Source organism: Bubalus kerabau, chromosome 4 (genome assembly GCF_029407905.1).
Source record: "Bubalus kerabau isolate K-KA32 ecotype Philippines breed swamp buffalo chromosome 4, PCC_UOA_SB_1v2, whole genome shotgun sequence".
Taxonomy (NCBI): Eukaryota; Metazoa; Chordata; class Mammalia; order Artiodactyla; family Bovidae; genus Bubalus; species Bubalus kerabau.
The window spans coordinates 119,005,967-119,020,342 of record NC_073627.1 but is presented as its reverse complement, the minus strand read 5'-3'; the positions used below and the strand labels follow the sequence as shown (position 1 = coordinate 119,020,342).

Here is a 14,376-nt window from a genome sequence, read left to right as displayed (position 1 = left end):
AAAGTCCTTTCAATCAGAATGCTTCTCTTACTTGCTTTAGAATTACTCTAGTGGTGGACAGTATATTTAATTAATTTTTCTATTTCCTGACAACTAATAGGAAGCAAAGAATTCATGCCTAGTTAAAATATAAGGAGGCATAATTAATAACAGATAATTTCTTGAATCTACAGGGGTTGAAATGCCAAATGGGAGGTGGAATAGAGGACCCCAGGCAGTAGAGGCTGCCTGCAGGTGATGATGAGGGGGAGGGAGCTTTAGGGAGACAAAAAGCATGGAGAAAACCCTCTGTGGCACAGCTTTCCTTACACTGCTATGATCCTCTAATGAATTAACCTTTTAAGAAAAATCTTCTATAATTTGGATGACTTTCAAAGGCTCAGCATCTCTGTTGTAAATCTTCACCCGAGAATCTCTTTTGATCAGGTCAACATTATTCAGTGCTAATAAGTTACATCATGAAGCTAAGGAATGATTCATTTAAAAATAAATAATAAACTAGAGCAGGTATAGTGTTGAGATTGCAGCTCTGGGGCTGGAACTGTACAAACCTCAGACCTGCTTTCTCTCAGTAGAAGCCCATCATCCTCATGGGTTCCCTGGGATGTGGTGCTTGGCCACACACCCCGAAATCTTTACCTTTGCAGACCTTAGTCTCTTTTTCCAAGTAAGTTCCTTCTGGACACTCATCTAAACACTGCCCATCGTAGAGAACCAAGGATGCCTCGGCACAGAGGTCACAGTCATCCGCCCAGGGACCACTGCACTCCAGACAGTCTTCATGGCAGGGGACACAGTGGCGCCTGTCTGCATAGAAGTGGCTGGGACAGGACTGGTGGCATTCATCCTTGTGCAGGAAGAACTCAGGCATGCACTCTGGGGGAGGGGGAAGCAGCAGAAAGGAATTTATTTGTTCTGCAGAGGGCTAGCCCATCCCCTACCACTTTGACCCATTTGACTCCAGGGTACATTTGCCTCACCCCCATCCTCCCAGGGGCTTCCCAGGTGATGCAAGTGGCAAAGAATTTGCCTGCCAAGGCAGGAGACACGGGAGATACATGGGTTCAATATCTGGGTCGGAAAGATTTCCTGGAGAAGGAAATGGTAAACTGCTCCAGTATCTTTGCCTGGAGAATCCCATGGACAGAGGAGCCTGGTGGGCTACGGTCCATGGGGTTTCAAAAATCAGATATGGCTGAACACATACACTCATGAACACACACACACACACACACACACACACCCTCTCCCAGGGCATATCATTCTTGTCTCACAAGCCCTGCCTTGGGAAAGGAGACCACTTATGGTGGCCCAGTTAGATGGTCCTGGGTTCAAATCCTGCAGTGATCTGCCACTTGGATTGCAAAAAAACACAGGGAAGTTGAGTCAGGGCTGAGATGCTGGATGTATTGTTCTGAAAGCCCAGAAAGCATTAACAGATTTTTAAACTTCTATTGGACACTTCTGGTTCTATTTAATACAGAAAGCAGTTTCAGAATTAGTGGAATAGTTAATTTTCCATTCACTGATAGGGTAAACTAATGAAATATACATGGTTAATCCGTATGAAGAATGCATTGTTAGTTTATTTGTGCCTATTCTCTTATTCGTGGGGGAATTCCAGAAAGCACTTAGGTAACACCAAATCCTTTGGGTTGGACAGATGGAACATTTAAATGAATCTGTCTTATTCTGCAGAGGAAATTAGACAGCCTTTCTCAGGAGATAATCTCACGGAAAGTTCCTAGCCAGAGGGCTACTCTCCGAGTCTTACAGTTGCCTGATCCTTACTTTTGTATCTTTTATAACAGTTGAAATTCTCCAGCCACCTCTGTGTTTTGTTACTATTAGTCTCACCTATGAAATTTTGTGATCAGAACAGCAGAAACTTTGGGTTCTTATCTGTATCTCTAGCACTTGGGACAGTGCTTGTCACACCCTAACTGCCCAGGACATGTGTGTGGGAGAAATCTTATAAAAAATGAGCTCTTGTCTGTCTTAATTTGCAGAATCCATCATGGAAAGGCTTTATGTCACCCTCAGTTTTCTTGGTGACCCCCATAGAGGTCAGTTTCAGTAAAGGCGTGGAGATGGTTTCCCCAGATCTTGTTGGACATCCCACTCTCAGGTAGTGGGCCCCCACCCTCTCCCCTGTGAGGCTCCCAGGTACCTTTGCATGTTTTCTCATGGATGCAATCCTGACACATCTCTGGGCAGCGCTTGCACACCCCTCCCATGGCCACATGCCTCTCGGGGCAGGTTTTCCGGCACACCCCCTGGTCTAGGACAAGGCCTCTTTCGCAGGACTGACAGTTGGTGGCATTTCCCTCACAAGTTCTGCAGGAAGAGCTGCAGTGCTTACAGGTATCGTCATCTGCGTAGAAGCCCCTGTGGGGAGAAGAGGGAGCCGCTAGAGAAGCTTTCCAACTAGGGAGTTGATTCACACCTGGCAGTCAAGAATTAGGGCTGAAAATGGAAGGACTATGGCTGTTGTCAACTAAAATGAATTCATCAGATTTCCTGGGGAAGGTGCTTAAAAAAAAAAAAAAAAAAAAATCAGGTTTAAAAAAATTAAATGAAAGAGGTAGGTATTATCCTTGTGAATTTAGGGTGTTTGAAAACAACTTTTGAATTTGTATATAGTTTAGTCATCTTCTGATTTTCTATTTTATCTCCTAATTTTTGTTCTCTTTTTTTTGTTAGAGTAGAAAATGCTTTTTATCCCATTTAATATGGTTTTAATTTAAAAACAGTTTAAAATGTAACAGTTAAAATATTTTTAAAAGGCTCTAAAGGTTTAATGACATATACAGTTTTTGCATATGAAAAGGTGGGGAATGCCCTTGGAGTTAACACCTAGAACACGGGACCACCTCTGACCCCGTAGGGTACTTGTAGCCAGCAACTGGACCCTGTGGAATGGGGATACCCCTCTTGCCTTAGAGTCATTATAGCCACTACCCTTTCAGTTGAGGCCACTGAGAAAATTGCTGTGGAATCCCCTTTAGCCATTTTTGTTCCTTGTGTAATAGAAATTCTCCTGAATTCTCATCACATTCAACATTTCTCAGCCAGACAGTTCCTATGAAGTCTTTTTGTTAACTGCTCCTCACCTAATTCCTTTATGTTAGGATAACCATAACCCAACTACTCTTCTCCCTTCTGTTGCCGATGAGGTAGCTCACCTCTGGTTAGTGCTGATGACCACCTTCTGATTCCTCGTACTGATCTTCCGGAGACTCCACTGGGCAACACTGACTTCTCATGGTTTACTGATGGTCTCATTTAACAAGGTGACAATAGTAAATAGTGTACTGGGTATGTTAGTACCACTCCTTTTGATATTGTTGAGACAGCATCTTTAGCTATGGCTACTTTAACTGAACAGGCTGAGTCATATGCTCTTTTACGGGTTTGTACTTTAGCCAAGGACAAAACTGCCACTATTTAAATTGCTTTTAGAGTAACTCATGGTTTTGAAATGTGGAAGCAATGGAAATAAAACTTAAAATGCCCCTTATGTGTAAGAATTAGTGAATATACTTTTTGCCCATCACTTTAGCTATTATGGTTTTGGGGCTTCTCACTTGACTCTCTGGAAGCTAAGGGAAACCATCTTGTTGATATTTCTGCAAGGAATCCTGCTCTTAAAGGGACCAGTTGCAGCCAAATGATATTTTATAATATCTTTTTCCAAATGATTTAGAAAAACTGGCTAGAAAGGTACAACAGCTGGCCTCAGAAAAAGAAAAACAAGTTTGGAAATTCAACAGTTGTTAGTTGGATAAAAAGAGAAAACTCTCGTTTGGACTGTATAACAAGCCAGTCCTACTGAAGATTCTGAAACTCCCACTCCCCACCGCTGGTTACATGCATTAAACCTTCAGTCTGTGACAAAATGATAGACTTCATGAATCAGTATTAATGGAGAAACATTAACAAGGCCACAAAAAATATTTACCTTACTTGTCCTGCTTATCCAAACTACAACCCAGGGAAGCCTCTTCCTACTGTTCCCCGACATTTTAAACTGCCCAGACCACTTGAGGTCTGGCAAATGGATTACATAGAACTTCCTCTGTCTAATGGATGTAAATAAGCTTTAGCCATGGTCTGTATGTTTTCACACTGAATTGAAGCCTTCCCTTGCAGGCAGGCTACTGCCTTTTCTGTGACTAAAATAAATCCCTTTAGAAAAGATTATCTTTACCTGGAACTTATTGTGATTGAGGAATCTATTTTATTGGCCATGTACTTAGGTCTGCACTGTGTGGCCAGTTTTACAACTTTTCACTTGCTTAACTACCCTCAATCCTCTGGTTTAATCTAATGCACTAATGACATTTTTAAGACTCAGTTCACAAAATTTGTAGAGGCCCTCCCAATACCTTAGGGCTTCCCTGGTGGCTCAGATGGTAAAGAATCTGCTTGCAATGCGGGAGACCCAGATTTGACCCCTGAGCCAGGAGGATTCCATGGAGAAGGGAATGGCTACCCACTTCAGTATTCTTGCCTGGAAAATCCCACTGACGGAGGAGACTGGCGGGCTACAGTCTGTGGGGTTTTAAAGAGTTAGACGTGACTGAGCAACTGACACTTTCCAAATACCTAGGTCAAAAGCATTGCCATTGGTACTTCTGAATCTCATATCCACCCCTTTTGAAATTCATAAACTCTCACCACTTGAGATAGTCATAGGATGCCCATTGTACTTGACTCCTACTTCTTCTGACCCTCAACTGATAAAAGGAGAGAAACTTCAGTGTTGGAGGGGCCTAATTGCTTCTATTAAAAAGAACCGTGCTTTAGTACAGCAATCTTTTCATGGTGTGGCCATGGATTACATCCAAACAGGCAATTTTTCACAAAGAGAAACAAAGCTGCCAAGCCAAGCTGAGTATTATATGTCCCTCAGACTTTATCTCCCCGTTTTTTTGATAAACATAAAAATGGGGGAATCCCATGGTAATCAGACCACCCTACTCAAGACAGGAAAACATATACTTGTGATTTCATAGTCTGCAGGATATTCAGGTCAGTTTAATAGCTTCCCTGTTACTCAAAAAAAGGAAAAAGGCTGCCATGTATCCATGTGTGTGCATTTGGAGGATAAAAATCTCTTCTCCCTGCTGGGTTTTCTTACCCTGACCCTTTCACTCTTAAGCCTCTTTTAAAATACCCAACTGGGGAGGCAACTTGAAAATATTATGCTGAATAAAATAAGTCAGTTACAAAAAGTCACAATCTGTATTATTTATATAAAATGTTCAATAGGCAAATCTCTAGAGACAAGGTAAATTAGTGGTTGCTTAGGGCTGTGGGAAATTAGGAATAACTGCTGAAAGGGTACAGAGTTTTCTTTTGGGGGTGACGGAAAGATTTTAAAATCAATTGTGATAGTTGCACAAGTCTCTCACTATACTAAAAATCATTGAATTGTATACTTTATGTGGGTAAATGTGTGGCATGTAAGTTATATCTCAACAAAGCTATTATAAAGAAAAAAGAAACCCTGGTTGAATGAGAAGGTGACATTGTGTAGTGGTTAAGCACATGGATTTCAGTGCTAGAGAGATTTGGTTTGAAATCCTGACCGTGCCATGTATTAGCAGTGTGACTTAGGGCATGCCACTCTTTTTTTCATCTGTGAAGTGAGGGAGATAATGGTATAGTGTCCCTCCATATCTGTAGGAGATTGGTCTAGGACCTGACGTGAGTGCCAAAATCCATGGGTGCTCAAGTCCCATAGTTAGCCCTTTATATCTGTGGTTCTGCATGTGTGGGTTTGGCCAACTGCGGATTGTGTAGTACTGTATTTATTGAAAAAAAAAAAATAAAGGGGATGGTGCATTTGAAACTCTTAGCACAGTGCCTAGATATTGCAAGATCTCAGTAAGTATCTGTTTTTAAATGGTTTCTTTTCCCTTGGAATTTCTTAGCTCTTTGTGTATTAAGGACCTGAGAAGTATGACATTGATTGATGTAAACCTTCCCTACTGGATTATAAGCCTGTTGCAAACTCAGACTCCCTTCACTTGAGTTTATCTTAGCTTCTAGTATCAATTCTTAACACCCAATAGGTATCTGTAGAATTGAATTGTATATGTTTGGCTTCTATGGTAGATTGGATGCTTCTTGAGGGTCAGTTCCTTGACTTATATTTGTATGCTATAGGATCAGTCTCAGTAATGGATATAAACTGGTCATTAGAAAATAGGAGTTGTTTTTATTTGCAGCAGGCAAATAAAATTTCTAGTTCCTTTAGATGTTGGCTGCTTCCTCAAACCCATTTCTTGCCTCCTTCTCTCCACTCTTCCTGGCTGTTAGTGTTGTGATTTTTGTGGGTTTTCAGGGGCGAATCTCGTTCAGCCTACGTCAGTCCTTATATTTCCATTCTCCTTGCCAGAGATCAGTTTAGGAAGGTGTTAGTGATGCATTCTGGCTGATGAGATGTGAAGGGAAGTCTGAGGAAGTTTTGTTTCCTCTTAAAGAGAGATAAACAAGAAGAAAGGCACCCTTTTCTGTCTCTGGTTGTTGCAGCGTGGGATGATGATGTTGGGGATGGGCAGGCAACATGAACTCTGGGGAGGACCAGCTATGGAAGATACGAGAGCACAATGAAAAGATTGTGGGTTTCTAATGAAGCATTGGCCACCAAAATAATAAATGCTACACTTCCAACCTTTGTATCATATGCATAAATAAACACCATATTTTGTGCCAGGCCCTTTGACATCTTTGTTTCTTGTTACTGAAATTTTCCTGATGAACTTTTCCACTTGCTATTCCCACTTCCCCTTTAGGTAAATCTTGGAGCCAGGACCATTGATAGGAAGAGTAAAGGAATTGTAAACCAGGGGACTGAGGAAGCCATGAGGAATCAATAAATAACTAAGCAGGCATTGCTCTCTATTTATTATCTGTGATTCATACCTCTCTTTCAACATGTAGAAGAGGTTCGTGCGTTCCACAGCTTATCACAACCTCACGTTTGTCATGGGAAAAAAAAAACCCTGACAACTATTTGATCATAAATACAAGGTAAAATAAAGAACATATTTTCATAAGAGTAAATATATATACATCTTGTGGTCAGAAGGGAGAAGCATGCATCTGGCCTTAAGTAAGCTTTGGCTGCTGTGGCTGAGAGTGATGTCAGCCAGTTAGGCAAGGAGGAGGACATAGGTGCTCTAACTAGGGAAGAGAAGAGGTCTTTGGTGAATAGGGAGGAATTGCCCCCAGTGTTGCAGGAGAAGGAACACAGAGTAGCAAGTGAAAGGAAGAGGAAAACTTACTCAGGGCACCTGGTGGAGCACCTGCCTTGGTGGAGGAAGAGGGGGCGGTCTGGCCGCGTTTGGCACTTTTGGCAAAGATTGACTTCGGAGCAAGAAGCGCAGTCCTCTGTGCAATTCTCGCAGCTGCCGCTCCTCACCGAGGGCCACGTGCCTTGGGGACAGGATGGAACGCAGGTCTGAGCCAGCAGATAGGTGCCTGGAGTCCCAGGGAAGAAGACAGGTCAGATGATCGTCAGGTGTCTCCTCTAACAGTACACGCACCCAAGCAGAGAATTGACACTCCCAACAGCTTTTTGAACTGCTCAGGAGATGCAGGTTTGATCCCTGGGTTGGGAAGATCCCCTACAGAAGGAAATGACAACCCACTCCAGTATCTTGCCTGGAAAATCTCATGAACAGATGAACCTGGCGGGCTATAGTCCATGGGGTCAGATACAATTTAGCAACTAAACAGCAACAACAAAGACCCAAGTATCCGGAACACTTATTTCAGGATTACCAAAACATCTTTTAGTGATGCAGATCATGATTGCAGCCATGAAATTAAAAGACGCTTACTCCTTGGAAGGAAAGTTATGACCAACCTAAATAATATATTGAAAAGCAGAGATATTACTTTGCCAACAAAGGTCCGTCTAGTCGAGGCTATGGTTTTTCCAGTGGTTGTGTATGGATGTGAGAGTTGGACTGTGAAGAAAGCTGAGTGCCGAAGAATTGATGCTTTTGAACTGTGGTGTTGGAGAAGACTCTTGAGAGTCCCCTGGACTGCGAGGAGATCCAACTAGTCCATTCTAAAGAAGATCAGTCCTGGGTGTTCATTGGAAGGACTGATGCTGAAGCTGAAACTGCAATACTTTGGCCACCTCATGTGAAGAGTTGACTCATTGGAAAAGACCCTGATGCTGGGAGGGATTGGGGGCAGGAGGAGAAGGGGACAACAGAGGAGGAGATGGCTGGATGGCATCACCAACTCGGTGGACATGAGTTTGAGTGAACTCTGGGAGTTGGTGATGGACAGGGAGACCTGATGTGCTGTGATTCATGGGGTCGCAAAGAGTCGGACACGACTGAGCGACTGAACTGAACTGAAGTCTTCCAAGATGAGTTAAAACTCTAGAAAGGAAATTGACAACAGAAGACTTTTGGCTTGTTTCTTTGACTTTCCTATTGATATTGCTGCGGGTTACCATGGGGCTTCCCTTTGCCCAGGTGATCTGTCTATTAAGACCTTTGTCTTCCTTGTGTGAGGCAATTATGTATACCCAGTTCAATGGAGTCTGCTCTCCATCTCAAAGCATATCTGTTGGGAGACTGATGCAGTAGCAACCCTTCCACCCAACTCCACCTTTAATGGACAGTCCATCTATTTAGTTTTAATTGAAAAAAAATCAGATGTGTCATCATTAAAACAACCCAGAAATCACCCTGAACTCCAAAATTCCAAGAAAATTGTCAGTTTTTTTTTGTTGTTGTTGACTTTTATATATTGTAGAAGTAGAATTGTGGCAGATTGTACATTCTAACATAATGATCACTTTAATGGGAGTATAATATTCTTAGTTTCTAATGTGCCATATTGATAAACTGTCACGTTAATTCAGGGGAGTTATTTCTGACTTGATTTTATAGATGATGAAGCCGTTAATTTGTTGAGCTGCTATTGTGCTTTTTTCCCCTCCCCTAAATTCAGTACCAAAAATGAAGAAAAATACCAGGTAGACACTTCATCCCCTTGTAGATTCTCTACCTTAGTTCTTTTCTTTCAGCTAATGCACTTTAAAAGAACAATGGAACCTCTAGAAATGTCGGGCAGCCAGAGACCCTAGCAAACTCTGTGGCCAAATTAATCACTAACTTAATTGTGCTTTGGATAAGAACCATTTCTTTTCTTTTTTGTTCTGGTCCCTTGAAAACTAGTTTTTATTATAGGGCAGTGTTTGGGTCCCTGTGTTTCTCCAGAGTTCCTACTGTGACAGCAACATGTGATGGGACTATATCACGAGATGCTGACAAATAACTGAATTGGCTTGGCCACTGCTTCCTCCTGTAACATGCCACACTGACCTTTTGGACATGAAGTGCACAGGGTTGCCGATCCATGGCAGGTTTTACAAGAAGAATGGCATGACTGGTGTCTTCTCAAAAGGTCTGTATAAGGAGAGAAACAAGAAGTCTGCCTCTTTTGAACAGGTGCATAGCATTGTTGGGAAAATCTCATGAGTAATCTCATTTCCCTTTTCACCCTAAATAGACCCTTCAATTTGATAGTAGTTAAATGTTGGCACCACCCATTGCCTACCAAGTGGACTTCATTTATTTTATTTTCCTTACTCCTTCATTGACAATTGATGTCAAGACTTTCTTTGCAAATTTCCAGTGACAGGATAGCCTTAAATATAGGGGGATATTTGAACTAACAGATGTTACTTATTTTATATTTTGTAAACGTGTGGTTGTGTGTATGTGTGCTGGAGTTTTTGTGTCAAAGGTAATCACTTATTTCTCCAAGATTCTTTGATGATCACTTTTCTTTACTCCAGGATGATAACTGAGAATTCATTGTGCCCCCTCCTTTTTTTTTTGTTCTTTAGGACCAGATTTCATAAATTGGTCAGTGTTTGGGTCTCTCTGTTCTTCATAGTAGCCACTGTGGGATGCAGCCTAAATTGAACTTTTAAATTTGTCCAAAATCATCATTAAACATCAGTAGCCATCGGAGAGCTTGCTGGCTGGTCAGTGACAGGAAGGTCATCCCAGGTTAATAAGCCATTAATCTGAGAAACATGCGAGCTGCTTCTCCTTTCTTCCCCCACAACCATTCGCTGGGCAGGTTTTGTCAGGAAGGCAGCAGCAACTCAATGGGATAGTTGTGTAACAAAGAAAACAGCCTCAGTGACGTCACTCACTCAGTACACACAGAGATCTTGACTAAATTCCAGTAATTGCTCAGGAATTAGCATGACTCATACAGGGGAAATTTAGAAAAAGAAGTTCTAGCTCAGAATATGTCACACAAATGGCCCTGAAGTTCAGTCAGTGATTATTGTTGGCATCTTACCATTCCCCTCCCTTCCTTCCTCCCCGTTTTTCCTTCTTTCCTCCCTGTCTTCCTTTCTCCCTTCCTTCCTCTCTCGCCTGTCTCTTCCTTCCTTCTCTTCCTGAGAGTCTGGCAGAGTCTAGTCACACCTGCCTTCAGATCCCAGGTGTGCTTTTTCTGGGTAGGGTAACCATGGATACAGTAATTAAACTCTTCCAGTCTTACAATACTTTCCACATCTCTAAAATGAGAGCAAGTGATTCTTTACAGGACTCTTGTGAAACCTGAGTAAGATAACGTGTAAAGTGTGCACACAGTGGCTCAGTAAATGGTGGTTCCTTCTGCTTCATTTCTTTGTTTGTTATCATTCCACCCCATTTCTCAGGCTTCTGTTTTATTTCCCGTTCGCTTTCCTCTGTTCCATACTTGGAGTGGCACCAGGAGCCAGGACTTGATTCCTCTGATAGCACTCCCAGTCAATACACTGCTGAGCCTTGCTGCAGAGAAAGCTTGATAGGTAAGTAGGCAATAGATAGCCAGAGACAGAGGTCTGTGGACATAAATGATTGTCCATGCTGCCATGCTGAGTGGCAATTTCTTTCCAACTGTGAAAGAAAATTTTGTACTGGTTTTCTAGTAGACTGATTAAAATGTACTCTGCTGGGGAGTTCTGTTAAGAGTTCAGCTAGCCAGTGCAGAGCAATGCTAGTCCCTGGATTTTCACAAAAGTGATGATGATGGGTGTGTTAACTAACCTTATTGTAATCTTTTTGCAGTATACACATGTGTCAAGTCGTCATTTTATACATGATAAACCTATATAATGTTGTATGTCAGTTACATCTCAATTAAGCTGGGAGAAAAAGATGCTTACTTGATGAGAGCAGTTATTCAAGGAATAATAACTAAATATTCATTTGATATTGAGCACCTTGAAGATCTTTATACATCCAGGCCATGGGTTGATTTTGTTTTGATTTTATCATTTTTGTGCTAAAATGTTATATTTTAAAAGCTAGCCATTTTAATTAATTTTCTCACATTTCAAAAATATAATGTAAATATTTACACATAGTATACATATATTTATAATTACACATACATATCTCACGTTCTGGTAGCTCGATATATCACTCCAGTACACTTGGTATAAAATTCTGTAATGTCCTCACATCTCAACTAGAGGGTGCTCTGCACACACCATTAGCTGTCAGGCTTGGGCAATGGATAAACATCCCCAGCGAGAGCTCTTTTATCAGAAAAGATTAGATCTCAACAAGTAAAATTTTTGACTTTGATCAGTTTCTCTTTTTTCTACTCCAGAAATTTTAGACTGAACAGGACCTCACCCCCTCCCCTGCAAAAACAAAAAAGTCACCTTGACCAAGAAAATATAATGTATATCCTTCAAATATGACTAATAAAGTATGGGTTCTTCTTAAATGTTTTAGGTTAAATAAGCAATACTCACATGTTCACAATGTAGACAAGGTATATACTGTGAAGTCTCTCTTACCACCCCCTCCACCCTTTTTATACAGACTATTCTCAGCATTTATCATGTTGCCTTTTTTTTTTTTTTTTTTGTAGTTCTGTATTTTGGAGACCATTGTTTATCAGTATATAAAGACTCTCATTCTTTTTGATGGCTCCATAGTATCCCACTGTGTGGCTGTGTCATGTTTCATTTTTATACTCTTGTTGGTAGCTGTTTAGTTTTTTCCAACCTTTGTTATTTGAAACAAGGCTGCAGTGACTAGGAAGGCAAAAGTTGCTTTTCTTAAAGACCTGCAAGGACAGAGGCTTTTCTTGATAACTTTTCTCAAGAATGACCACTTTGTGCCTTAGGAATGTCCTTATATGTTCTTGAAGTCTCCACTGCTGAAATTCCTGCCAGTCTTTCCCTTTGGATACCCACTTATGTTTTAATCGGATGTCCCATCCTCTCTCCATTTTTCTCACGACTTCTGCATCCCTGCTTGTTCCTCACTGCCTGATTTCTTGGGTTGGTTTTTACATCACAGAGACTCTCCTGGTATGCTTGATCATCTTCTCCTCCCTATTTCCCTGTTACCTCTTTTGATTTGAAACTTCCACCTTCGTCGCTCCTGCAGCAGGCTCTTCACCAAAGATGGGCTTGCAGTGGACACAGGTACTTTTTTTATTAAAAAAAAAAAGAAATGTTTTATTTTTTTAATGCAAAAAGGATGAAGAAGATAAAGTTTGCCCCTTAATCTTACCACTCAGAAATGTCTGCTGTGTATACTTTGGCATTTAGATTTCCCATCTTTGTATTGAATGCATGAGTATAATTACATATGTGTATATATATGTAATCATTGACATCTTTTGCATATATAGTACTGATCTTAAATTTTTCATTAGTGTAATGAATCTTATAGGAATTTTCTTTTGCCATGAAAATTCTTTGTAAAAATATTTTTTTGATTGGTGTTTTTGCATGAATCTTAATTCACTTAATGTTTTTCTTCATTACATTTTTAGATTGCTCTCTTCTTTTTTTAGATTATAAATAAAACTGTCAACATCTTTGTACACATTCTTGTTTAAGTCAGGACTCAACTTGGCTGTTAGGCATCCCAGCTGACTATCATTTGCCCTTCTTTCTGGGACTCTCTCCTTTTTTTTAAACAGACATGTATTACTCCTTAGGCCTCCAAATTGCTTTATTTCATAAGCTCAAGAAGGCAGTTTTGAAAGTAAACTAGGGTTTCGTGGGTTGAAACTGGATTAGGTTAAAGGGTTAGAGAATAGATTGACGTTTTTTGCACCATACGATGTGCTGGGGGTTTCATATGTATTCTTCCGTGTAATTCTCAAAATGACCTTGTATGAGACATTTCATGTTCTCATTTTATCGGTGAGAAAACTGAGGCTCGGAGAGGAAGAATATCTTGCTCAAGGTCACAGAGCTGGTAAAGAATAGAGCTGGGAATTGAATTCGGGTGTGCTAAATTCTAAACTCTATCTTCCTTAGATGTTTTAGTAATTCATTTAGTTTCAAAATAGTTTGGTAGAGGTCAAAGCAGTGATGTCCTGGTAAAATGGTTCTTTGGAAAACAGAACGGCAACAAAGACTTGATTTGTCATGTTTACCGATTTCAGTGGTGTAAATATTCCCGCCATAGCTGATTTCAAGCTGCCAATTGTTTAATAATCCACTCATAAAATTCCTGGATGTTTAATAATCAGTGTAAGCCGATACACATGGCTCCTTCATATCACTAGGCCAGAAGTTCACTTGGCTGCCCAGCCATGATTTTCTGCACTCTGAATTATGATTGATTAGTTAAGTAAATACTGTGTCCTCAGTTGTAAGTGAGGCAACTATACACAAAGTTCTTCTAAAAAAAAAAAAAATCAGATTTTTATGTTTTTTTTTTTTAAATTGTCTGAAGTTCTTACTATGAAGTAACATATCTCCCCACTGTTGAGAATTTTTTTTTTCACACATGTGTGGCTTCCAGGGTTTGTAATTGACTCTGGGATTTCAGTCTTTCTCAGAGCATAGGAAGTAAAATCAAAAGACAGACCAGTGATAAATTGTTAGGATGTGGTCAAAGATAAAAAATTAATTTACCATGTCTGCGCTTTGTAGATTAGGCTACCATCAGAATATGTAATTGGAACCTGCTACAAACATGGTTTTAATCAATGATGGAAATAGGTGGGTAGGGGAAATGTGCAGGAATTATTCTGAGGACTTTCCAGCACCACCAGGGGGGAAACCGTTTAAGAAAACCCAAATGATTTAACAGTAATAAACTGTTTCCACTCCCGACAACGGTTTTAGGAAACCAGCTGAAGCTATCGTTTTCTTTCAAAGCCCATGGCCTGCCACACCTGAGCATTTCCACTAACAGTGGGTCTGCGTGATGCCTGAGGCCCTGCTGATGCCATTGGCAGCAGTCTATTTGACATCGGTCATTGCCACACAGGGACATTGGACTAAACAGTCCTCACAAATATATTAGTGACTGAGACAGGCAATCTGGGGATGATCTGTGCTTTTGTGCAGGGACT

The 14,376-nt window shown here is 40.8% G+C and overlaps 1 protein-coding gene across 2 annotated transcripts in view; it reads right to left on the bottom strand.

Annotated features, from left to right (window-relative positions):
- Nucleotides 1–14,376, bottom strand: part of PCSK5 (proprotein convertase subtilisin/kexin type 5) — a 521,444-nt gene that overhangs the window by 27,883 nt on the left and 479,185 nt on the right. Inside the window, exons 28-32 of one of the 2 annotated variants that reach the window (XM_055578327.1) lie at nucleotides 12,407–12,487; nucleotides 9,360–9,443; nucleotides 7,296–7,491; nucleotides 2,171–2,388; nucleotides 640–876 (exon numbers count right to left, since the gene is read on the bottom strand). In XM_055578327.1, the coding sequence (XP_055434302.1) occupies nucleotides 640–876; nucleotides 2,171–2,388; nucleotides 7,296–7,491; nucleotides 9,360–9,443; nucleotides 12,407–12,487 (816 nt within the window). The remainder of the gene's footprint in view (nucleotides 1–639; nucleotides 877–2,170; nucleotides 2,389–7,295; nucleotides 7,492–9,359; nucleotides 9,444–12,406; nucleotides 12,488–14,376) is intronic. The other variant, XM_055578328.1, reaches the window with a different exon arrangement.